General features: G+C 52.2%; 1 protein-coding gene across 2 annotated transcripts in view; it reads left to right on the top strand.

The window, feature by feature from the left end:
• Positions 1-25110, top strand: part of ACOT7 (acyl-CoA thioesterase 7) — a 121298-nt gene that overhangs the window by 21904 nt on the left and 74284 nt on the right. For both annotated transcript variants that reach the window (XM_075550499.1, XM_075550498.1), the window contains exon 2: positions 13412-13529. In XM_075550499.1, the coding sequence (XP_075406614.1) occupies positions 13412-13529 (118 nt within the window). The remainder of the gene's footprint in view (positions 1-13411; positions 13530-25110) is intronic.

The raw sequence follows: 25110 nt of genomic DNA, 5'->3' as shown, positions 1-25110 counted from the left end.
GGTAGACTGGCCTGGGTGGGTTTCTGAGACTGTGACTCTCAACAGTAGTAGAAAGCTCCTCTTTGTCTGCAGAGCGGCTGATAGTTTCAAACTGCCGACCTTGCTGTTAGCAGCCCAACCCGTAAGCCACTGCTTCTCCAGGGCTCCATCCATGGGAAAGCAATCAGATCACTTTTCACTCAGCACACATCTCCAAGGTTCATGTACGTTTTAGTGGGAATCAGTGCTTCTTTCCTTTTCGTGGCTAAATCATATTCCATTGTCGGGGAGGACCCCAGTGTGTCTTGATTCAGCACTGAGGAGCATCTGGGCCATTTCCACTGTTTGGTTATGGGGGCAGTATCTAGTTTTACCTTTAAGAATTAAAATATAGATTGGCTTATTTAGTAGATGTGAAGTAACAGCCTCATGTTTGTTTCAATTAGAAATGAATTCCTGATGGCCTGGATTACTTTGCAGGCGTGGCACATGGTCTTAAATGATTTGATTGAGCTCCAGATAGTTTTAGATGGGTCATTTATTGCTGTGCCCCCCCCCATCCTGTTTCTCTATAATTTAGATCCTAATATTACTGATGCATCTCCAGATTTTAAGTAAATCCATCCCACCTATCTCAGCTGTCGTGTTTTCAACCGCCTTATTTGGATGGGAAATTTGAACCTTGAATAAGGAAGACAAGATAAGAATCGACTCCTTTTAATGATGGGGCTGGCCAAGAATATGGAAAGCACCAGTGACGGCCCAAAGAACAGACAAGTCTGCCAGAATGCTCCTTAGAAGCAAGGTTGGTGAGACTTCATCTCACGGACTTTGGACGTGGACTCAGGGGAGACCAGGTCCTGGGAAAGGACCCATCTTAGTAAAGTAGAAGAAGAGTGACAAGGAGGCAGACCCTGAAGGAGGTGGACGGACACAGTGGCAGCCCTTGGGAGGACGGTGCAGGACTGGGCAGCGTTTGTTCTCCCGTCTATTAGATGGTCTGGGTCTGAACCGACTCTGCGGCCCTGAGCAATAACCGATCATTCTAAGTCTGAAAAGTATCTCCTGCTAATGGTTGAGACGAGAAGATAATTTACCTTGATCTTCACTTATTGTTTTCCCTCCTTATTGTGGTGAAGATGCTGGTGATAAGGGTTTGTTCGAAAACTTTGCTAGGTTAGTGTTTGGCTGCTGGTGGATAGCTTCGCCAAATTGATATTTATTGAAGTCTCTCTTTTTTACATATTAATGCCTTTTGCTTGGGCATCCTATGCTCTGCTGCTCTTGTTTGATAATTGTCACTTTAAAAATACTTGTCCAAATGAGGGCTGGTTTCCCGGTTCTCTGCTTTGCTTCACCGGGGAAGTCTTTCACCATGGAAACAGTCTTTTTGTAATTTAAAAATAAAGAAAGAAAAAGACGAAAGAGAGAGAGAGAGATGCCCCTGATAGGGCACATTGTCCTGTTTCCTTTGATACCCTTGTGTGAGGGTTAGTCATCTTAGCGAAGCTCAGTTGGCTGGTATTTTGGTTGGCGTGACACTCAGGATTTACAGTGACCTGGAGGGCCATGGCAGCCATGTTGTTCCTGGTGCTGTGGGCGTGCTGCATGCCACGGTGCCTGGACACATTTCCTAATTAATCCACCCTGGGTTCCTCCTGAGCAGAAGGAGGAGCTTGTACCAGGGGCTTTCCAAGACCTCTCTTAGCTCTAGGGTTTCACCAGGAGCCCTGGTAGTAGAGTGGGTTATCTGTTGCGTTGCTAACCATAAGGTCAGCAGTTCAAACCACCAGCCACTCTGTTTGGGAGAAAGATGAGGCTTCTTGCCCCCATAATGATCTCTGTCCTTAGGACAGTTCTATCTGCCCTGTAGGGTCCCTATGGGTCAGAATCGACTCGATAGCAGTGAGTTTGGTGTTTGAGAGGGATTCGTGGGAGTAGGCACTGTGTGAAGTGGACCCTGGAGAACTGCCTTTTCCCTGGGGTAGGTGGCATGCCCAGCTCAAGCAGAGGGAGAAGCCAGGGTTGCTTAGGGAGGTGGCAATGCCTGCCTAGAGGATGGAGCTGAGTCCGAGTCCAAAGGGCGCAACATCAGAGCTGGGGCTTGTTCCCCAGGAATCATTTGGCTGCAGTTTCGTGAGGAAGTCAGTGAGCTCTGGAGCCACAATGCTGCTGCTCCGCCGAAGCTTGGCCCTGAAGGTCCTTTAGAAGGGGGTCAGGGAGGCCCCTCTGAGGGAGAAGCCCACAGAGTAAGTCAGGAACGCGTGGGGCACTGTGGGCTTGCTGGCGGTCGGGTGCGAGCGAGGCTCTGGTTTGGATGCTGGACCATCCAAGCCTTTGTCTCTGGAGTAAGAGATGCTATGGTTGGAATGGGGTGGCCCGTGACTTTGAGGGCCTTTTCTCTGTCCTGACCCAACATGGGGCCCTCTCTCTGAATCCATGATGCGGGTCCTCAGTCCCGATGACTTGTGAGAATGGGCAGGTGTTGGGCTTCTGCTGGGGGGAGTGGGTCGAGGAGAAGGAGGGGCTGCTGCCCTAGCCTTGACCTCAGGCTGAGAGCAGCAAGACCCGGAGCCCACCTGAAGGACACCCAGAACCCAGGTATGGTGGACAGCAGTGGTACCGGGGACCCAGTGGGCCACAACAGTGTGTGGGAGCCTTTGCCCACTGGACCTGCCTGGCATGCTCTCACAGGTTTGTGATGCCAAGTGCTGGTGGCATAGCCGAGCGCAGGACAGCTTGGCCTCCTACCTTGTGTGAGCAGCTGAGTGGGGCTGCCCGGACAGCAAGGCATTTATTTCTACACTGGGCAGAGTGTGTGGTTCCTGTAGCCAAGGAGCTGAGAGGTGCGTGCCCTCCTGGGCAGGGACCCTTCGGAGGGGGCTCTTTGTGGCTCTGACTTCACCTTTTCTGAGCCTCTCCCCATACCAAATAGGTGTGGCTGGTGGGACTCTCTAGCTGGCATAGCCTGGGTGCTTCCTGCTCTGACAGACAGACAGACAGCTTCCTTGTGGAGCCATGCCGAGGCACTGGAGCTACGTCACACCTTTTCTCCTCACACCGGTGGGGGACCGACGGCGGCACTTTACTTCTGGTAATTATTTGCTGCTGTCTGACTTACCAGAATTGCTCTCAGAATCAAGAGGCTTCCGGGACTGAAGGCCACTTCAGAGAAGCAAAAGCTCCTTGAATCAAGTGCGTCTGTTTGTCTCAGGAGGAGCCAAATGGTTTGTTCTGCTCGGTTGGCGGGTTGAGCCCACCAACTGCACTTCAGGAGAAAGAGTGGCCACCTTCCCCTCTGACGATGACAGCCTTGAGTCCCTGAGGGGCAGTTCTACCCCGTCCTGTAGGGGGACTGCCTTAGAGCCAGCAGTGGGCTTGGCTGGGGTGGTTGTTGGTCTGGCTGTGCAAGCCTCCTCAGAGCGTTCCTGCCTCTTACTCTTTGGACAAGAAAACCCAAACTCACTGCCACCGAGGGGACTCTGACTCACGGTGACTCAATAGGACAGAGTAGCACTGCCCTGTGGGTGTCCAAGTCTGAATCTTGATGGGAGTACAAAGCTTTATCTTTCTCCTGCAGTGACTGGTGGTTTCAAACTGCTAAACTGCTCCCTTTCCAGTTAGCTACTCAGCCCAGTGACAAAGTGTGAAAATTGCCTCTGGGCCAACGTGAGGTGAGGCAAGCTGGTCTTGCTCATTGGGCTTTGGGCGGAGCCGGGAGAGTGCGGACCTCAAGCCGTAGGGTCTGGGAAAAGTGACTTTGTTTTGGTGGCTGCAACAATGGGCCCAGGAACGATTGTGAGGCTGGCACAGGATGGAGCAGTGTTGGGCATAGGGTTGATGTGGGTCGGAACCGACTTGACGGCACCCAACAAGAATCATAACTACATGGTTGGCACTGGGTCACAGGGAGCAGGGCTGACCATCGCACCTGCACCTCTGGGATCCACGCCTGCCAAGCAGGGAAGGCAAAGCAGAGTGATTTAGAAGTGCAGGACCTCTCTTAGGGAGGGCAGACCTGCGGGCATCTAGGCTACTGGGCTGTCTCAGATCCCATCTGAGAGACAAATAGAGCATCCGGTGAACCCAGGGAGGGAGGGTCTTGGGTTGAAGCTGGCTGGACCCTTATCCAGTTCCCCTCCAGTGATTCCCCGGTCCTGGGAGTACCACTGGGTTTGATCCTTGGGTCAGACTGGCGATACCAGTTTCTCTTTGGGTCCTGACAACGGGTCCCCTCTGGCAGGGACTGAGTGAGGTGGCCACAGGCTTGCAGGGGATCACACCTGGCCCCTCCCTTGTGTTGAGCCCCTGGAGCAAGATGGGAAAGGGCAGGAGGCAGTCTGGGATTGGTGCTAGCCTGCTTGGATGCCTGGGCATGAGATCTGGTGTGGCCCTGGGCAAGAGCGTGTTGTGTCAGAGCTGGGCGGGGCTCCCAGGGCTTTCTGTGTGTGGGAAGGATGCTCGCGTGCATCGCACAGCAGGAGCCGGGCCAGCAGCTTCTACATGGATGGCCTGGCTGATGACGTCCTGCAAGCTTGAAGCCATCCCCGCCCCCCCCTCCCGCCCACACACACCCCATCCTCTCCAGGGACTTTTCAGTGGCTTGTTTGTGGGAAGTAGAGGGCCAGGCCTTTTATCTGCGGGGCCTGGGGGTGGCCTCAAACTGCCAGCCTTGCCACTGGCGTGAGTTGTTTATTTCACCTTGGGACTCCAGGTGACATTTATCTCCTCCCTTTCAGAGTTGGCCCCTAGGCCTTCTTGACCTCATGCTCCAGCTGCTGTAGGAAGGGCTTTCAGGATTGCTTCTTCACCTCTTGTCGTTATTTATAAATTGAGGTTTCTATGACAACTGGCATTTGGTAGCCTCTCCGGATTGGCTGGTCAGTCACTTCCTGGCTAAACTGGGCAGCACAGGAAGGGAAGCCCCCCCCCCTTCCCCCTAGGCTTGGCATTTGGGGACATGGGACGGCCTTTGCGTCAGGGCTGACCTAGGGCGCGGTGCAGTGGGGACTGGCTGGTGACTCAGCAGGGCTGGCTCCCGCCTAACCCCTCTGCCTGGCTCTGGACCTGCTCCCAAGATGTCCCAACTGAGCAGGTACCCTCTACTCTGGGCAGTGGATGGTTGGGGGCATTTCCAGGGTACCACTGGGTGGAGGGAGTGTCGGCCCTGTGTCTAGCAGGCTGGGTGGCTTCCTGAGGCTGGAAAGGTCACCGGAGGTTACCCTGGATGGCCCTGCTGGTGCAGCGCTTCCTGACTAGGACGTGAGGTGGTTCACTGGAGCTGGGGCAGAAAGGCTGGCCTTAGGGGCACCTGTGTGGGCTGGTGGCAGCCCTCTGGTGCTGATGCTTGCTCAGAAGGCCAGCTCTCTCGCCTCTTCCAGCCTCAGGACTGTGGCAGGGTTTATCCTGCCCAGCCTGCTCCTCCCCCTCGGTGGCTGGGCTGCCCAGCTCTCCCAGCCAAGTCCTGCTGAGCCTCCTGGAGGGTTCTGGGTGCCTGCCGCCCCTTCTCCTTCATCCCTGGCCCTGGTCAAAGTGTCAGGTGGGAGCTCAGGATGAGGGGGCCCAGCCTCCCCCTCCCGATCCTGCTTGGGGCCTGGAAGCACCTCAGGAACATTCTACATTTCTGGCTACTTTTCTGCCCTGGCTGCCTGTCCTGTGAGATCCAGCCCCCTGCCCACGGGGTGTGTAGGCATGTGTGTGGCCCTGGCGAGCCTTCGCAGCACCTCTCTCTCCCTTCTTGGGGGTTCCTTCCCGATGGCCTGCTTCTGGTCTTGGTGCTTCCAGTGTGGGTGCCATCCTCACTGGCCATGCCACTGCCCCGCCTGCTGAGCTCCTGGGGGAAAGTCCTGGAGGGTAGGAAGTCCCACAGCCATGGGGGGACAGCCCTGGGTAGCCTCCTTCTGAAGGGGCAGCTCAGGAAACTTCTGGCATAATTTGTGGGTACACCCGATGTCCTGCAGCCTGGCTGTGCTTGGCGCCACCACCGTGTGCTCGTACTTCTAATAGATACTTCTGTCACCATTGGGTAAAGGGACCAAGGCCCACACCACCCCCGTCCTCAGGTGGTCACATGGCCGTGTTTTCATTTGAGCCCCGACGTCAGGTGTTGCTGGCCCCACTCCCAGGGACCCATGCTGCAGGACAGAAGAAGGTGGTGTGCACTGAGGGCAGGTCTCCACCGTGACAGGGCAGAGCGGTTCTGGCTTGAGCTGGCTGGGCCTCAGGAGCTGGAGCTGAGCCAGATTTAGGCTGCAGCCATCACTGCTGCCAGCCAGAGGCCTCCTCTGTGCCCAGTCAGAGTTGGTGAGTCCAGTCCCGCAGGGATCACAGCCTGTATGGGGACCAAGCCGGGCCACCTGTGTTGTTGGTGTTAGGTGCTGCCAAGTTGGTTCTGACTCTCACAGTGACCCTGTGCCCAAGAGAACTAAGCACCACCTAGTCCAGTGCCCTCCGCACCATCATTATGTGTGAGCCCCTTGTTGCAGGCTCTGTGTCAGTCCATCTCATCGAGGGCCTTCACATTCTCTCTCCCACCACATCACCAAGCATGATGTCTTTCACCAGTCTCACCGTCTTGCTTAAAAGGAGCATTCTGGCTGTACTTCTTCCAAGCAGATTTGTTTGTCTGCCCACCCAGGGTGCTTTCAGTATTCTTCTTCAGCACTATAATTCAAATGTATCAATTCTTCCTTGGTCTTCTTGATTCAGTGCCTAATTTTCACATGCAGAAGAGGCGGTTGGAAATACATTGGGTTGGGTCCGGCCCACCTTGGCTTCCAAAGGAACATGCCTGCTCTTTAACACTTCGAGAGACCTGTGCAGCAGACTGACCCAATCCGTGCAGCATGTCATTTGGCTTCGTGCTGATCACTTCTATGAACGTTGCTTGTGGACCCGTGCAACAGCTGCAGGAGTCCTTTCTCCGTTTGTAAAATACCGGGGGCTGGTCCATTCCCCGGGCATCTGCTGAACCCTACGCACAGGGCTCCTGCCAGTGCCCTACCTCCCAGAGCCCACTGCTCTCCGGCAATGCCATCTTCTGCGCCAAATACCAGGGCAAGGGGCTGTTCTACCCACGCACCCAGAGAGCCCTGCGGCAGGTTGGCAGCAAAGGGGTTCAGGTCCCCATGGGAGGAAGTGTTGGCCCTTTCGATGCGATGCTTGGAGGGAGTGAAGGGGTGTGGCGCTTTGAGCCAGGCCTTGAAAGGGTGAAGAGTGATTTGAATAGTTTGTCATGGTTCTACCCAGCGGTGGGATTCAAATAAGTTAATAACCCGTGCACTGCCCTAACGGCCGTTTTAAGTATTCAAACGGATATACCAAAAGGCAGTTTATTATGCCATCTAGTTAATGCTTAAGTCACAACCGTAAAAGAGGTGCATATTAAAAAGAAAAGAGTAAAGAACAGATATTTCTGATTTCCACATTAAAGAGAACCCCGATTCCAAGTGTCATTTTAATAAATGGTTCGCCAAATTCAACAAAAATTAGGTGTCTGTTCTGTTCTGGGTAAGCCAGTAGAATTCCACCACTGGTTCTACACCTGTTCGCAGGCAGCTTCTGGTCCCCTTCTGCAGGGCGTATGGAAGTTTCCAGGCCCCCATGTTGCCTTCCGAGTGCCTCTGCTCGCTGGCAGGTGTAGACCCTCCTCACTACCATTCTGGGCCTGGCTTTGGTTCAGCTCAGGTGGATCTTGGCGGTCTTGCAGACGAGGGTCAGAGAAAAGGTTTGAATGGAAACAAGTGAGCTTACCAAAGGGGTGCTTTGGGACCGAACTCCAGAGGGCTTGGTTCACCGGCCTTGTGGAATGTGGAGCCAGGGCTTTTAGTCCCTAATGTCTGCCCTCCCACCATTGGCTAGCTCTGGGTGGGCCTTATGCTATTGGCTGGTTTTCTGTAGCAGGTCAGCTCAGAAAGGGCCTCCTCCCCCTCCATCTAGGTGTTGCCTTTCCCAGGGTGCATTGAGGATTGACCCAGTCTTTTGCATTATAAACAGCAGGGGAGTCAAGTCTTTATTCTGTGGATAGAGGGGCTCTGGCAGGCCAGAGCAGAGGAGCGACTTGATTAGATTTCTCATGGGACAAGAGGCTAAACAGTGAGCTAGGACTTCATTGAAGACAGGGTCACAGGAGGCAAGTGGGGACGCTGACTCTTCAGATCCTGTCTCACGATTCCCCCTTACTCTCCAGGGCATTCCCAGATGGAATACAGGCTCCTTCCTTGGACCCGAGGAGGCCTTTTGCAGCAGCGTTGTGGGCTAGCTTTCAGTTCCTGACCCTTAGTACTCCCGAGAGTCCCCTTTTCCTTGGAACATTCTCCAGCGTCCGACTCAGCCCTGATCATCCTCTGGGACTTGGCCACTTTCCCCCGAGAAGCTCTCGCAGCGATGCCCAGTGCCTGCTCTAGAAGAAGCTAGCTGAGGGCAGGCTTTGCTTCAAGTGGGCCCCAGCCCTGCCTACTTGGCATTCAGTTTTTGTGGATGCCAGGAGGAAAACATGGTTCTGACCTGGCAACCAGGGTACAGGGGCAGTGCGTGAAGGTCCTGCCCACTGATTGACTGTGAGGGCAGGGAGGGCAGAAGATGGGGATGGAAGGTAGGAACACTGCTGGCTGAGAGGATGCAGGTGAAGGGTGATGTCGGCTTTACGGTGGCTCACCTGCTGCTTCCTCCTGACTACCTGAGGCTGGAAGGGTCTGGAATGAAGTGAAGGATGATTGGCATGGATGAGTGTGGCTGTGTCTGTGCCTGAGGTTTCAGAGGGGGCAGGGCATCCTCAGGCCTGGGCCCTCCCAGTCTGTGCCACGCACCCGGGCTGGGCCATCGTGAGTGGAAACAAGCTCCAGCCCGAAGCTTTGGCACCTGGCCTCAAGTTCCTGGCAGGCCACTTTTTGCTCCAGGTGGCCCGGGGAGGGGATGATGGTCCTGTTGGCACTCAGCTTGCTCTGCTGGCTTTCTGTTAGTGAAGCACCTCATAAGGCCAACCGCGAGGTCAGCCATTTGCAAATACCAGCCACTCCGTGAGAGAAAGACGAGGCTCTCTTCCCACGGAGAGTGCCAGTCGTGGAAACCCACAGGGGCAGTTTTACTCTCTCTTATCGATATGAGTCAGAGTCGACTCGATGGCAGCGAGTTCGTTATTGTTGCTTGGTGCCATCGAGTTGGTTCAGACCCATAGCAACCCTGTGCACAATAGAACGAAACACTGGGGCATCCTCACGTTTGTTCCTTTGCCTGAGCCATGGTGGCAGCCATGGTGGCAGTCCATTGCGTCGAGGGCCTTCCTCTTCTTCAGTGCCCTCTACTTTACCAGGCATGATGGCCTTCTCTAGGGACTGGTCTCTCCTGACAATATGTCCAAAGTATGGAAGACAAAGTCTTACCATCTTGCCTCTAAGGAGCATGTTGGATTTACTTCTTCTTCTTCTTTTTAAAAAATCATTCTGTTGGGGGCTCGTGCAACTCATCACCATCCATCCATCCATCCATCCATCCATCCATCCATCCATCCATCCATCCATCCATCCATCCATCATGTCTAGCAGGATTTACTTCTTCCAAGGCTGATCGGTTGTCTTTTTGACAGTCACTGGTACTTCCGATGTTCTTCTCCAGCACCACAATTCAAATGCACCCATTTTCTATGGTCTTCCTTAATGTCCAACTCTCACTGCATAGGAGGCGATAGAAAAAACACACCGTGGCTCGGGTCGGGCACACGTTAGTCCTTGAAGCAACAGCTTTGCCTTTCAGTGTTCCGAGGGGTCTGTGCAACAGGTGGACCTTTGATGTCTCACTGCTGCTTCCATTGAGCGTTGGCTGTGGATCAAAAGCCTCGACAACTCCCCTTTCTCCATTTCACCCGGTGACCTCTTGGTCTGGTTGGGAGACTTTCAGTCTCCTGACATTGAGTTGTTGTCCACCCTGAAGTCTGCAATCCTTGACCTTCATCAGCGAGTGCTTCGAGTCCTCCTCGATTTCAGCAGGTAAGGTTGTGTCACCTGCCATCACAGGTGCTCTACGCCTTCCTCCAATCCTGTTGCCACATTCGTCTGCACGTGATCCAGCTTCTCTGATGATTTGCGCAGCATACAGATGGACCGAGTATGATGAGAAGACGCAACCTTGTCTCACGCCTTTCCTGATGTTAAACCACGAAGCCCTCCCTTGTTCTGTTTGTATAAGTTCCGCAGGAGCACAGCAAAGTGTTCTGGTATTCCCATTCTTCTCAAGGCCATCCAGAGTTTATTATGGTCCATATAGCCGAATGCCTTTGCACACACAAGTCAGCATCTTTCAGATTTTCTCTGCTTTACGCCAAGATCCATCTGACATCAGCAGTGATATTCCTTGGTCCGTGTCCTCTTCTGAATCTGGCCTGAACCTCTAGTAGCTCTCTGTCAATATACTGCTGCAAGCGTGACACTGTTCTTGCAGTTTGTCCTTTCTTTTTGTTTTTAAGATCTTCATTTCGCACACCTGCCCATTCAAAGATGGTGACAGTATTGACCAGGCTGTGGGCGAAGGGCACTCTTGGGAAAGTGCACTGAGGAAGAGTTGCCTGGCCACTTACAGGTGGACCTATGCCTCATGACCATGCAGGACCCAATACCCCAACTTCATTAAGAGCGCACCCAAGTAAGCCCCCGAGGCCTAGAAACCAATCCATCAAACCCACTTCCTTCCAGCTGGCTCCAATCAGGGGCCCTCGCTAGGGTTTCTGAGACTGTTGATGACAGCGTTTTCTCTCATGGCTCTTCTGGGGGCTGCCTCGGGGAGTTGTAGCTTCTTTCACACACGCCATGTCCGAGGGAAAAGCTGCTGCCACGTTGCTGGCGAGCGTCCGAAAGAATGTAAATGGAGAATGAATTGATGTCAACATGCAGGAAGAGCTATGTACGGCTCTCACCGTCAACAAACCATGGCCTCCCGAGGACCGGTGCTGAGAAGGTTGGTCCCCAGGACAGTGGGTGCAGAGGCCTCTGAGCAGGGGGCCCTCGGGGCAGAGAGCGTGCTCGGTGCTTTCGCACCAAGGAAAAAGTCCCATGTCCGTCCCCAGGTGTGGAAGGTTCAGAGTCCAGGGGCTGGGCCATCAGCTCCGCATTTTCAACCCCAGTGTCAGGCGACACTAGTCGCTGTCTCACGCTGCCTCCTTATCTGCCCTCCTTCCCGCCCACTGGATGCCAGCACTCCCTCCCAGGGAGTGTCGCCCCGGAGCAGCCTGGCAGGATAGCCCTGCTATGCCCAGCGAAGTTCACAGAGGTGGTCCACGGTTTCTGGACTGCTCTGGGATCTGAGTCTCCCGGTCCAGACACACTACCCACAGCCTGAGCCTCTGCCCTCCACAGAGGACTCCTGCCCAGCCCTGCTCAGGAAAACTCCCTCCTCACTCAGCTGAAAACCCACCAGTTAAGAAACAAATAAATCGATGCAATAGTTTTACTCTTTGAATTGGTTTCCTCTGTACTTCAACTTTTGAGCAACACTGAATTGGGAAAACTCAATTTTTCAAAAACTCAAAAGTATTTCGAAATGAAGTTTGAGAAGCCAAGCCAAAGTGGTCCCTGTGCTGCCCCTGGGCCTGTGGCCTATCCCTTGCTAACCATTCTAGTGTCACTGTGGCCCTGCTGCCTCGGAGCTGTTCGCAGAGACCTGTTGGGGCCCGTTGGCCTGAAAAGCTGTGGCCTGTGCGGGGGCTTCTTACTGCAGTGCAAAGCTGCTCTTTGGGGGTGGGCAGAGGGTGGGCATGGCCTGGGTATGCTCACTGGCTCTGAGAAACAGTAGGGTCCTCAGTGTCCAGCCTCCTTGTAGTCAATGGGCTGCAACTTCAGAAGAATTTAGACGCCAGTGAGCCATGTTTATGGAGTACCTGCCATGACTGCTGGTCTCATCCTGCCGTTGTCATGGGTGCCAGCCAGTTGGCTCTGACTCCCGGCCGTCCACGTACAGCAGAACGGAACATTGCCTGGTCCTGTGCCATCTTCCTGCTTGTTGGTGTGCTTGAGGCCATCAGGACGACTCTTATGTCAGCCCCTCTCATGGAAGGCATTCCCTGTTTTCCCTCCTTTACCACACACCATGGCTTATTGTAGCTATTGGTCTGACACCTGAGTGCTTACATCCATCTGCCATCTTCACTTCTAAGGACATGCAGTCTCCTGGCAATCTGCAGGATAGGCCTTGTGCTTCACTCACACTGCAGTTCAAGTGCGTCGATCAATTCTTCCTGGGTCTTCCTTTCCTCCCTGTGCAATGGTCCCAGCATGTGAGGAACCAGGGCCTGGCGCGCCTCATGCATCTACGTGACAACTTTACTTTAAAAACTGGACTGAAATATGCGGTTGGGTTGCCTGACTGCTGCCCCCGTGGCCTTTGATAGTTATTATTCCAAGCAGAATAAACCACCCACGGCTTCCACTTATTTCTCAATCTTGCATATTACTCAGACCTTCCCACAGTCAGGCTGATGGCACCATTAATGTGCCCATTTTATAGTGAATGCGAATGGAGGGCCGAAGCTTTGGGCATTGTGCTCAGGCACGCAGCTATAAAGAGCTGGAGCCAGGGTTTGATTGACTTCAGAGTCGGACTGGCTGAGTCCCTGAGCTATTTAAAGGGGGAGATTAGATGTCAGACCAGGAAGACTTTAAGGCTTATGAGCCCAGGGCCGTGAGTACCAGCCCCAGAGTCCCACACTGGCTAGCTGGTGCCAAGGTGTGCCAGGTACAGCTGTGGGCAGGTGCCTGGCATGTTGGAACCCCGGGCATGCTCTCAGGACCAGTCATCTGACTGCCAGGCCTGCAGCTGGCATGGGCGGATTTAATTAGCCAGGCAGCTGTCTGGTAAAGTGCCAGGCTCTTCAGAGCTAGCTGCCTACATGGGTGTGCCATGCCGACAGGCTGAGATTCCAAGGTTCTCATTGAAACTCCCACTGTCCCCCCTCCCATGCTTCTTGGAGGGCTCTCTATTCATACCCCAGGGTGTCCCTGGGGGAGCTGGGAACCACATGGGAGCCACCGGGGAGGCGGGCGGTTGACTGGTGATTGAGAGTTTTGTGCTGCTGGCCCAGGTGTCCCAAAGGTCCTGAAGCCGGCGTGGTTATTCCCAATTCCCAAAACTGGGACTCCTGATGAGATTCCAGGATTGGAAAGTTCTAGGAATCTGCTGATTCACACCCAGGGGCTCCCAGCCTGTCCAGTGGGGGTTGGTGAGCCTGACCTGTGCCAGCCCGGGAACAGGAGGTGGATGATGATGTGATGGAACCCCTGAGTTGCCATGGGTCAGCTCTACTGAGGGCAAACATCGGCCCTCAGCGCTTCCCTGTGACTGGCGTCCGGACGAGGATGCAGGGCGGTTCCTTTTCCCTCCTCTGGGGTTCCTTTCCTTGGGAACATCAGTGTGTGAGGCATCACCCTGCGTCTCCCCTCTGTCCTAGGATCATGCGGCCGGATGATGCCAACGTTGCGGGCAACGTCCACGGAGGGACCATCCTGAAAATGATTGAGGAGGCGGGAGCCATCATCAGCACTCGCCATTGTAACAGCCAGAACGGGGTGAGTGTCTGGGTCGCCTCTCTCCCACCCTTGCCCAGGACCCCCCAGAGGCTGGGGGACGGCCGGGGCTCCCCAGCTGCGCAACACTTGCACCAGGTGGAGTCAGGGAGGGAGTCTTGAGGGCAGCGACCTGGAACCTGGAGGAGTTTCTGAAGTTCTGGCCCTGCCAGACCTTGGCCAGATCCCTGTGACCAAGGTTGGTTTGTCTCAGCGTGGAGACCGCTGGGAGAGTAAGCTGAGAGCCTGCTGCCAGCGCCTCCTGCCCCTCTATTCCCGAGCTTTAGCCTCTCCACTCTCCCTCCATTGGCCCCAGCTCTGACCAGATGCTTCCCACGCCCGAGTCAGTGGTACCTTATTTATCCCAAGGGCTGCGGGCAGAGATGCGGGCAGTCTCGCTTCTCTTCTAGCTGTGGGCCTTGGGGAGCGCCCACATGTTCCTTGTCCCTGGCCGTTAGGAAGGTCCAGCAGGCCCTGGCATGGGGCGGGAGTGGGGTGGGGGCAGTGACAGCACCTGCAGTTGTGCCCCCTCTCCACACGAAGCTGACACCGGCACAGGCTGGGGGAGGGCACTTTCTGTTTTCAGATGTTCAGGGCTGTAGCACTGCGGTACCTGCCCTCTCCTGTCAGCCCTCTAGCCCTGAGGTCCCTGCTGTGGCTAGTGAACGGGTGGGGTGGAGCTTGCTGCTGCCCACGGCCTCTGTACTTGGGGGTGGAGAGTGAGGTCTCAGCTAAACCCACCTGCAGGGTGAGTGAGATCTCTCTCCTCTGGGCTGGCTGAATCCCTGATAGGGGGTAGGGGTGGGGAGAGAGAGAGAGAGAGAGAGAGAGAGAGAGAGAGAGAGAGAGAGAGAGAGAGAGAGAGAGAGAGAGAGAGTGTGTGTGTAACGTTAGTGGGTATAGGTGGGCATGGATGTGGGGTCTTGAGTGGTGGGCCTGGGTTAGGTTGGGACCACCTGTGAAGGAGGGTGGATTTTGTTCTGTGCTCCAGCAAACCCAGCCACATTCAGAAAGCGCCCTCTGGTGGCTGTGGGGGGATTAGGAACCGGGTGCGTGGGCAGGTGAGCAGGCCGGCTGGAGGCTCTCCGGAAGATGGACAGCCAGATCCCAGACTGCCCAGGCAAAGGAGGGCAGACCCATGAGTTGGGGAAGGACGTTCCCAGGGCTGCCGAGAGAGGAGGAGGGGAGTGGGGAGATGAATTGCTTCATTTACTAACCATTCAGTGTTTTCCAAACTCAAGTATCCTTTGCGTCACCCCTAAGAGGTAGCTGTGGTTATTATTAATGATTTATTTTACTGTGACTTGGGTGAAAGTTTGCCGAGCAGTTTAGACACATTCTGCGTGGTTTCATTAGCTCGATGGAACAGCACTCTCCCGCCGTCCCCCTGCCTCCCACTTTCCCAGCCCTTTGAGCTTGGCTTTGGGGCCAGTGCTGACGGCTCGGCTCCGTATGGCGTGGCTGACAGGTCTGAGGAGCACGCTCCTCTCTGGTCTTCTGCGGTCCTGATCAGGGCAGGCAGTAGTGGTAGCCGGCCAGCAGTTCTTCTGGTCTCTGGGTAGTGGAGGCTGTGGTCCCTTAGTCCTTTGAGCAGTTGTTTCCCTGAATCTTTGATTTTCTTCATTCTTCTTCACTCTGGTCAGGAAGAGGCCGATAGTTGTGCCTTCGATGGCCGCTCCAGCGTTTAGGACCATCTCTGTTCATGACCTTGTACGACATTGTCTCTGTGAGCTCTGTGGTTGTAGTGCACCTCGCTGTCTCCGGAAGTGGTGGTCCTATGTCCCCTAATAGGATGATTATTTTTATTGTAGTACGTATCTGTACATGCAGTTACAGGGCTGTTCTGTTCCGACAGTTCTGCTGTAAGTCTTTTTGGTTTTCATTATTATTGTCTTTTATTATCCATTCCTTTACTTTTTTATATCAGTTCCTTTTGAATAGTCAATCATAAAACTGAACATGTGAGAATGGTAACTGTACTAACAATAAACCCAAACCAACCAAACTCTTCGACTCTCCGTGACCCTAGCACAGGGTAGAGCTGCTCTGTGGGTTTCTGAGACTCATTGTTTTCAGGGGTAGGCTGGTTGTTTTGAACTGTGGACCTTGCTGATAGCAGCCTAACTCGTAACCGCTAGACCACCGGGGATCCTGCACTAACAATGAGATAGATGTTAGTTAAGTAATAAAACAACAAAACCACTCAGATGGTTGTTAGTGGGGTTGGTTGTGACTTGAGTGTGCTGTTAAGTCCGGGACACCCTGTCTAACAAAACACGTGCAACTTCAACATGTCGACAATTCTGTAGCAGTGGCATTCGTCATGTGGATCTGCACTGTCTGTTGCCAGGTTCCCCATCACCCAGACACTGAAGGACTGGCACCGTCCATGGCACAGGCCCCCATCTAGGCGGGTGTGGTTATATGTATCGTCCATGTTGGGTCCCCTGCCAGGCAAAAGGAAGGTCTGAACCAACATTCCCTAACTGGGCTCATAACCCGGCTCAGAGCCTCAGCTCCACATCCTTCTCTGAGACTGGGGGTGGGGTGGGGTGGGGAGGGGGCAGAGGCTGAAAAGCTCCAGGGCTGCTGGTCCCCAGAAGAGAACTGTTGAAGGCTCAGGAGTGGGGTGACAAACCCTCTTCCTGGCTGACTGGTGCTGCCCTCCGAAGGGTTTGCTGGGCCCAGAGCAGAGACACCTCTTTCCACACTTGGCCCTGCCTGTGTCTTTTAACACCGTGATGGCCGTGCAGGTATGTCTCTGGCCAGGCCTTCTGCCCAAGCCTCATGAGGGGAACAAGTGCCCTCCCTCTTCTGGAAGTGCTTTACACTCCCCCCTCAGCTCTACCTCTAGTCTCCCAGCACCCTCTGGGACCTTTACAGGGAAGATGGGTCACTGCTCAAGGACATGGAGCTAAATTGACAGAACTGGGATTTGAACCCAGGACCCAGAGCTGTTCTTCCAGGCTCTTCTTTGGAAGCCACTGTTCCCATAGTTGGGGTGGATGCGCATCAGAATGCAGGAGGCAGCTTCCAAGGAATTGGGCGCCCTCAAGGCAGAGACCAGAGGAGTTGGAAGCTCCCCCACTGAGAGGTCCTCATAGTGAATGCGAATCCAGCTCACCCCCCCCACTGGCCACAGGGCTCTGTTCTGGTGACTGTCATGAGTTGCTTGTGATGTCAGTACAGTGCCTCTTTCCCCCCCCCCCCCCAGTTATTATCATCATTCTTTTTATGATAAGTATCTTTATCAGTCTGATCCTTATTATTTGTCTTTGGGGTTTAAAACCAAAGTATTGAATGACACAGAAAGCGTCCTAAGAAGAGGATGGAATTGAAATACAATTGTATTGTAGCACATCTATATATATGTTTAAAAAATCCACAAATTATAAAAATTGACTCTGGCGAGGAAGAGTTGAATGACCTTGGCATTTTGTTGGTTGCAGTAAGTATCCCATGTGTGAACTCTTCCGGATTATCCCCAAGTTTAGGTATGACTACCTCTGTGGAAAGAGATGATGGAGAAGCTCATTATCATTCATTCGGATATGGAGCCAGACCATCATTTGCTCATATGCAAGTTCAGGTTGAAGCAGAAGAAGATTAAAGCAAGTCGATGAGAGCCAAAGTATGAGCTTGAGCGTAGCCCACCTGAATGTCCCGACCACCTCAGGAATACAGCGGACACACTGCATGCAAATGAGCAAGACTAGGTGAGCTGTGGGCTTGGCAGCAGGGACACCCGCCGTGAGGAAAAGACAGGAAAGGAAGGAACAGACCAAAGGCACGTCACCAGAGACTCTGGAACTTGCTCTTGGACTTAGAGGTAGAGTAGGAAAGTGAGCGGAAGAAATGATGAAATAAAGGAACTGCACAAAAGATGCGCGCAGAACCCAGCTCCGCTGGTGTCGTGGGTGCCGGTGGCCGACGCTTCTCTTCAATCTGGGACAGTGAAGCGCAGGACTGGTCATGCTCGCTGGCTGCCACGGGGTGCAGACGTGAGCTGCAAGAAAGGCTCGCTGGGAGGGGCTGGGAGCGCCCTGCAGACAGCCAGCGTCACCAGTCACAAGGAAGGCCGTTTGAGAGAGTGCGGGCTTGGAGGGCATGAACCGTCGTCGTCGTCGGATAACTCTTGAAGAGGAATGTCCCCTTCTCCCAGGGCTCCTTAAATACGCGGTCACTGTGGCGCCAGCATTGGACTCATGAACTGCGGAACAAGGGGTGGTGAGGGTCTAAGATGGAACCTACCTTTCTTTAAAAAATGTTTTCCCATCCAGCAGCAACGTGTAGAGAGAATCTGATGCAGATGCCGTGACCTTGCTTTTGTTTTCCTTCTGCTGACGTTGACTTCTCCAGGCAAAAGAGTCTTATAAGTAGCTACCTAGTAGGCAAAGTGAAGAAACAACTCTGGGCCATGAGGCGGAAAAAACGACACGTGTTTATGTATGTACATTTGAAAGGAAAACAATGTCAAGAGCACTTCCGGTTTCGAATCCTTTTGTCTTAAACTCAGTGATTGCGCCTGATTGGCCAACTTCAGGGAAGAGATCCGAATTCCTGATCAGGGCTCAAAGGCCAGTGTTAGAATGGCTTGTGCCAGCCACTGTCCCCTAGTCTTGTTGTGGGTGAGCTGTAGCGCCAAGAGCCCAGTCTTCCTTGTCCGTCTGGACCCAAGGACGTCACCTTTCCAGTCACCTGTCACCACATCATTGGTGTGGACTGGATTGGAAAGTTTTCCTGAAATGGGGCAGAATTTCTTGGTTGTCTTTTTTTTTTTTCATGTAACTTAAGCTTAGTAAAGTATAAATAAAGTGATAGTTGGATGCTTTTGGTCCTGTGTTGCTTTTAAAATTGCCTTTTGGAAGAAAGGAGTCTTTGAGAAGTAGTTATAATATGTGATAGGTAGTGTTTCGACTTCTAAGTGAAATTGACTCTCTATATAACATTACTCTGTTTAAATTAAAGCACAGTTTAAATTCCCAGTGTTGCATTCAGAAAACAGTTGACAGACTGTCAATACGCATTCCTACCGAAATCATTGTAATATGCTGCCATTTATTTCAAACTAAGGGGATGTGAAGTGGTTGATCTAAAGATGCTGCTTTATAAACATGCAGGCCTCACCGCTCTGTTTCCTGTTGATGTTGACAAGTCTGTAGCACTTGATCATTTTCACCAAAAGTCGAGTTCCCTTATGGGCACTATTATTATTTTTCCCATGTCTTAGGAATTCGCCTATTGAAATGGAAACTACTTGGTCCCCTCGACTAGAAAGGGATCAGGCTTACCTCCGTGGCTCTGTTAGCACTGTATTTAGGACATTCTGAAGAAGTAAAAGGCCAAGGGCTTAAGTGGAGAGCAAATATTTTGAGAATGATGGTGGCAACGAATGTACAAATGTACTTGACACAGTTCATGTATGTATGTCTTGTGATAAGAGTTGTATGAGCCCCAAATAAAATGATTAACAAAAAGAATTAAAAGGTAAATATTTCTTTATCCAAACTACTGGACATGCTAGTATTTGTTTCTGACAGAATAAATGACATTAAAAAAAACCCAGTTCCTTAAATAGGTAGATGTGTGAGTGCTCAATGCCTACGTCTCTGGTCTAGAAAGAAATATTGCTTCAGCCAGTCCATCTTCCAGTTTTTGATATGAGAGGTGACTTCTGGGTACAGTTGGGACAAGTTCTTTGTTTTTGTCTTTGGCCTCTTGCTTGCAGACCCCTCTGGCTTGGTCTGATGAACTATATAGGAGTGTGGCAGTTGCTTCATCTTCTGTCAACTTGTGAAGGGGCGGAGTCTGGCCTGCCAATCGGGTCGCAGTTTGATAATCTCATTTGGAGGCACTATGGAGATAAATAGCTCACTGGAGGCCAGATATGCTCTCTGCTTGGCTCCCTGGGAGACATTCCTGTGGACAAGCCACCTGGAGCTACACTGATGGAGTTGGGGTACTGGAGCTGGAGGAGCCACATGGAGACCCGCACCAGCGCTGAGATGCTTCCACCACCACTGGATCCACAAGACTTTCCACCCACTGGCCTGTGATCCTCCTGCATTCAGCATTATTGCATGTATTGTGTGAGTCTGAAGGGGATTTTATAGATTGGTATCCAACATATGGGCTAATATTGGACTTAGGGACTTGATCTGGACTGGGCTGGATGTTTTTTCAATATACAATTGCTCTTTTATATAAAACTCTTTCTTACATGCATATGAGTGTCTCTGAATTTGTTTCTCTAGTCTACCTGGACTAACACAGGAGAGAGCTTCAAAAAGTTTGTGGGAAAATTCTCTTGCCCTTCCATTAAATTTTCTGTGAACTTGTGGAAGCGCCCTCACATAGTACTGCGTTTGAGATGTGGACACAAATTCTCCTCCCTTCGCCATTGACTACATCTTCAAGCATTAAAGGGCAGTCGTTCCCATTCAGTTGCATACCAGTCTTTGATATTTGCAGGTTCCTAGCAGCACACATTGTCTACAGCACTGTGTGCATTTGCTGTCCAATAAAGTATACTTTGTCTTGCAAAGAAAATAAAGTGAAGTATCACAATGAAATGTGCAAAGGACTTGGAGCTAGGAAACCCAAAGAAGAACCCACTCAGCACATGTTAAGCTGAAAACACCGAGAAGAAAAAGTCAAGCCTTAACTGGCAATATTGAAGGATTCTGTGGTCAGAATATTGAATGACACAGAAAGTGTCAAAAGAAGAGGAAGGAATACCAGAAAGAATTGGTGGGCATCCAGTCACTGGAGGAAGAAGCGTATTATCAAGAACTGGTGGTGCTGAAAGGGGTCCAAGCTGCACTGCAGCCAGTAGGGAGAAACAAGGCTCCAGGAATTGCTGGGACGCCGTTCATTATTTCAACAAGCTGGTGCAGGCCTGGAACCATTCACTAGGCTAGGCCTAGAAATTTGGAAGACAGCTACCTGGATAACAGACTGGTGCAGATCCGTATTTGTGCAGAATGCACAAATAAAGTTGGCAAATAATTTTATTAGTATCACATGCATGTGAAATTTTCCTGCATGTAATTAAAAAACAGCGGCAGTAGTACAGCTGATGTTAGATGGATCTTGGCTGAAAGCAGAGGAGTGTACTTATGTTTTCTTGGCTGCGCAAAGGCATTTGACTGTGTGGATCACAATAACGTATGGGTGACATTGAGAAGAATGGGAGTTGCAGAACATTTCGTCGTAAATACACCAGGAAGTAGTTATCTGAACAGAATATGGGAACGCTGCCTAGTTTAAAACCGGGAAAGGGGTGCATCAGGGGTTATATCCTTTCGCCATATTTATTCAATCTGCACGCCGAGCAGATAACTTGAGAAGCTGGATTAGATGAAGAAAACTGTGCCATCGGGGCTGGAGGAAGGCTTGCTAACAACCCGGACATGAGATGACACAACCTGGCTTGCTAAAAGTGAAGCGGACTTGCAGCATCGATGGAGAGCAAAACTGTAGCCTTCAATATGGATTGCTCCCCAGCATGAAGACAAAATGCTCACCCTTGGATCAATAGGCAACTCCTGATGAAAGGAGAAAAGATAGACGCTGCCAAAGAGTTCATTTTCCTTGGAGTCCTACTCAGTGCCCACGGGAGCAGTGCGGAGATCCTACGATGCGGTGCATTGGGCACCTCTGCTGCAAAAGGCCTCTTTAAAATGCTGACCACCAGTGGGGTGTCACTCGGACCCGAGCCCGGGCATTTCATTCACCTAAGCACGGGAGCACTGGACATTGAGCAGGGAGAGAACACTGATGTATTTGGGTTAGAGTGTTGGCAGAGAATACCGAAAGTTCCATAGACTGCTGGAAGAATGAACAGATAGGTCTCGGCAGAAGGGAAGCACCTTAGAAGGCTCCTTAGAAGAGAAGGCGTTGAACATATAACAGGAGGGGCCCGTCCCTGGGGAAGGACGGCAGGCTTGGGAAAGTGCAGGGTCCGTGAAATAGAGGAAGACCCTCGAGAAGCGGGATTGACACCGTGGCTGCAACAGCGGGCTCAGACCTAGGACACCGGAAAGGGTGGCACACGACCCGGCAGTGTTTTGGTTTGCTTCTGTTGCACAGAGGACCACCATGAGCCCACCCCAAGTCGACAGCACCTAACACAACAACAACAACAACAACAACATGGAGATGGTGTTTCTATCCTGAAACGGAGGGAGAGTTGTCCCGAAAGTCTTTTCTTTTCTCTTCATCTATTTCGAGGTAACAGCCTGCTGCTTCCAGATCTTGTCTGTGGACTTGAGCAAGTTGATCAATGTTTGGGCCTGTTTTTGAAGCAATGGAAGCCTTTGATTGAGTTTACTACATCCGTTTGGTTTTCTAAAGGAAACTAAATATGTACAGTAAATAGTTTGAACAGTACATCATAACATGGAATATCTGTGAATGAACATCCGAGAATGGTGGTAGCGGCAAAGCACACACTGCAAGGTGCGTGTTGGTCAAGATTAGATGTACAGGAGAAAAAGCAGTGGGGATGGCCATAAATGCAGTTCATCAGAACTGGAGCATGCTGTAGGAAGAGGGTCTTACCTGGGCTGATGGATCTGCCTGGAAGTTTTAGATCACCCCAGGCTTTGTAGGAGCCCTGGTGTCATAGTGACACCAAGGTCAACAGTTCAAAACCACTGGCTGCTCTGTACACTCGGCTGTGAGTCAGCACCGACTTGATGGCAGTGAGTGAGTCTAGTTTTTGTGGAATGGCTGCTTCCGTACTTGGCTAGGTCCTGGGAACTAGCTGGGGGCAGCCAAGGCCTCGGTTTCCCCTTCACAGTGCCCACGTTGAAGTTAAGTTTCCTAGGCCCTCGCCCTGCCTTCTGCACTCTAGCCAGATGCACCTGCCATGTGTCAGTGTGCTTCAGTAAGGGAACTGTGGTGCAACCCAGTAAGCATTAGTTCCCCTCTTTAATATCATCAGGTGCACACTAAGGGGCCCCCAGCCTGGGAGGGGGACAGGCTTGAGACTGTGCCAGGCTGACTGGGGAGCTCTGTGCCAGAGGCTTCCCCCGGGACCATCAGAGAGGAGAGCTCTTCCTGCCTCGGGGCATTCTTTTAGTGGCTGGATTATGGAACCCCCTCCCCACTCTGCCCAGCACTGATTAGCCCCTGGCCCGCACAGCAGGAGGAGCCCTGAGGCAGGCGTGTTGGAAGATGTTCTTTTCAGAAGAGGAGATGGGCCTGATCGTGTGGAGATACTGAAAAACCTGGGGTGGAGGTGGACTTTCATGGACTGTGACTGCCCCCCACAGAAAATAACCCCCAGAGAAAGCCTGCATCCACCTCCTGGTGGCCTCCTCAGTCCTCAGCATTCCCCAAAGGCCCCCCTCCACTCTCCACCAGGCCTCTGTCAACACCCCCTAGGCCTGGGATGCCCGCCCCTGCTCCCGATACCCTCTCTGGGGCTACCTCTCAGCTGTCTCCCAGACGACCATGCTTTGTCTTCTTCAGAGCACAAAGCATGGTATCTGGTAGACAGACACAAGCATGGCCTTGTCTGTTTGCCCATTTGTCTCTGTCCCCCACCCCCCAGGCCCCAGGGTGGGCCCTCAGACCTGTTCTCCCGGGCTCTCCAGCATGGCACCGAGGGCAGAGCTGGGGGCAGAGTGCTTCCATTAATGAGAACAGGGCACATGCGGATATTCCAGTGTGTAGAGATGACTGTAGTATGTTGCTCTGTGGGAAACAAGCCATTCCCATTTATATGTAACACACACACACACACACAATATGTATGTGATTGTCAGCATGGTCATTCGAGTTTTAGCTTCATGAACAGCACCCTGGGTTAATCCCAAGAAGGGCACTGCCAGACACTGGCTGGCCCCTTATTTTCGCCCGGCTCCATGTACATTTAGCTGGTGCATTTCCAGCCTCTGTCAGTGGGTGGTGCTGTAGCCACGCACATTTGCTCAGACAGCCATTGCCTGAACATTGTTTTAGTGGTAAAGATAGCAGGTAAATTAGAGAAGATGGTCGTGTGTGTGTGTGTGTGTGTGTGTGTGTGTGTGTGAGAGAGAGAGAGAGAGAGAGAGAGAGAGAGAGAGGAAGAGGAGAATGTGTGCCACTAAGCCAGTTGCCGCTGAGCTTACCCTGACTTATGGTGACCTCGGTGTCAGGGTAGAACTCACACATGGGAGGTCGCCAAGGTGTATAGGGTTTTCAGTGACTATTATTCATAAGTAGATCACCAGGCTTTTCTTCCAAGGTGCCTCCAGGTGGGCACAAAACCTAGCCCTTTGGTTAGCAACCCAGCAAGTTAACTGTTTGCACTACTCAGAAACTATGGGGCAGGGATCAAGCCCATGCAAATTAGCTGCCTGGGAGACAGGTACATGCTGCCCTGCCAGCTCAACTCTAAGATGGAACATCCCCCCTCTGCACCCCCCTCCTCCACCCACCAGTTTCCTTTCCTTTCTGAGTCCTGTGTCTGGGACATTGGGGCAGCAGATTCTGTCGCAGTATCTCCTGACCATGTATTCATAAGAACGACCTGGGAACTTGTTCAGACACAGCAACCTGGGTCCTGCCTCCAAAGATATCCTGTGGGTTTGGGGTGTGCCAAAGAGCCTGCATGTGTGTCATGTACCCAGGTGAGTCCTCACACATGTTGGGGAGCTTTGTGCTGACACCCTAGCTGGCAGGAGCCTAGACCCACTAAACCATTACCTTACTGTTGCCTGGCAGCCACATGACTCTGGGCAACATGCCTTATATTGCTAACCCTCCGTTTCCCCTGTGGGAAGCGGTGTTGGGTGGGCGACTTGGGGAAGTGTCCAGTAGAGCTGGCCCACACTTATAAGCAGGCACTTAAAGTGAGCGTCCCCATCTCCCCTCCTCGCTGCTCCTCCAGCCCCATGCGGCTCAATTGCAGAAGGACAGGCGGTTGCTTTCCCGTAGAAACAACAGTGTGATGAGCGCATCCAGACCCAAACTGCTTAAACGCAAGTCTGGTTTTGGTTCATTTCTGTGCGTGTGCCTGTCTAATTTGCAAAGAAGAAAACGAACTTGTTTCTAGTGCTGGTGAGGTTGCCCTGGAGTACATCTTTTCTGAAAATATCCTACCAACATATCGAAACATTTGTCCCTTTGACTCTGGAAATAATCCAAAAGACAGAAAGCTGTTTAAAAGGACTTCCATCACAGTTATTACCTTAGTCGTCCCAGTGCGAGGGTAACAGAAATACCACGCACTGTGGCTTGAACAGAAATGTATTCTCCCCTAGTTTAGGAGGCTAGCTGTAGGGGAAGACATTCTCTCTGTTGTCTCCGGGGCAGGGAGGGTCCTTGTCTCCTTTTAGCAGCTTTGGGCCCAGCGTGCCTTAGAGATCTCCATGTAGCTTGGTGTTTGCCTTCCCCAGAGTCTAGAAGGTTCTCAGCCAAGGGACCCTAGGTACAAAAGTACATGCTCTGCTCCCAGCCCTTCTTTCTTGGTGGTAGCTGGGTCTCTGCTTCTCTGTTGAACTTGCTCTCTCTTGTAGGATAAGAGGTGATGCAGACGACTCTCCAGGGAAATGCCCTACCTCAGACCAGGCTGTGACCTGAGCGAGGGTGTTGC

The sequence above is a fragment of the Tenrec ecaudatus genome, chromosome 1 (assembly GCF_050624435.1).
Source record: "Tenrec ecaudatus isolate mTenEca1 chromosome 1, mTenEca1.hap1, whole genome shotgun sequence".
NCBI classification, from domain to species: domain Eukaryota; kingdom Metazoa; phylum Chordata; class Mammalia; order Afrosoricida; family Tenrecidae; genus Tenrec; species Tenrec ecaudatus.
The sequence above is the reverse complement of the archived record's forward strand: the minus strand, read 5'-3'. Positions and strand labels throughout refer to the sequence as shown.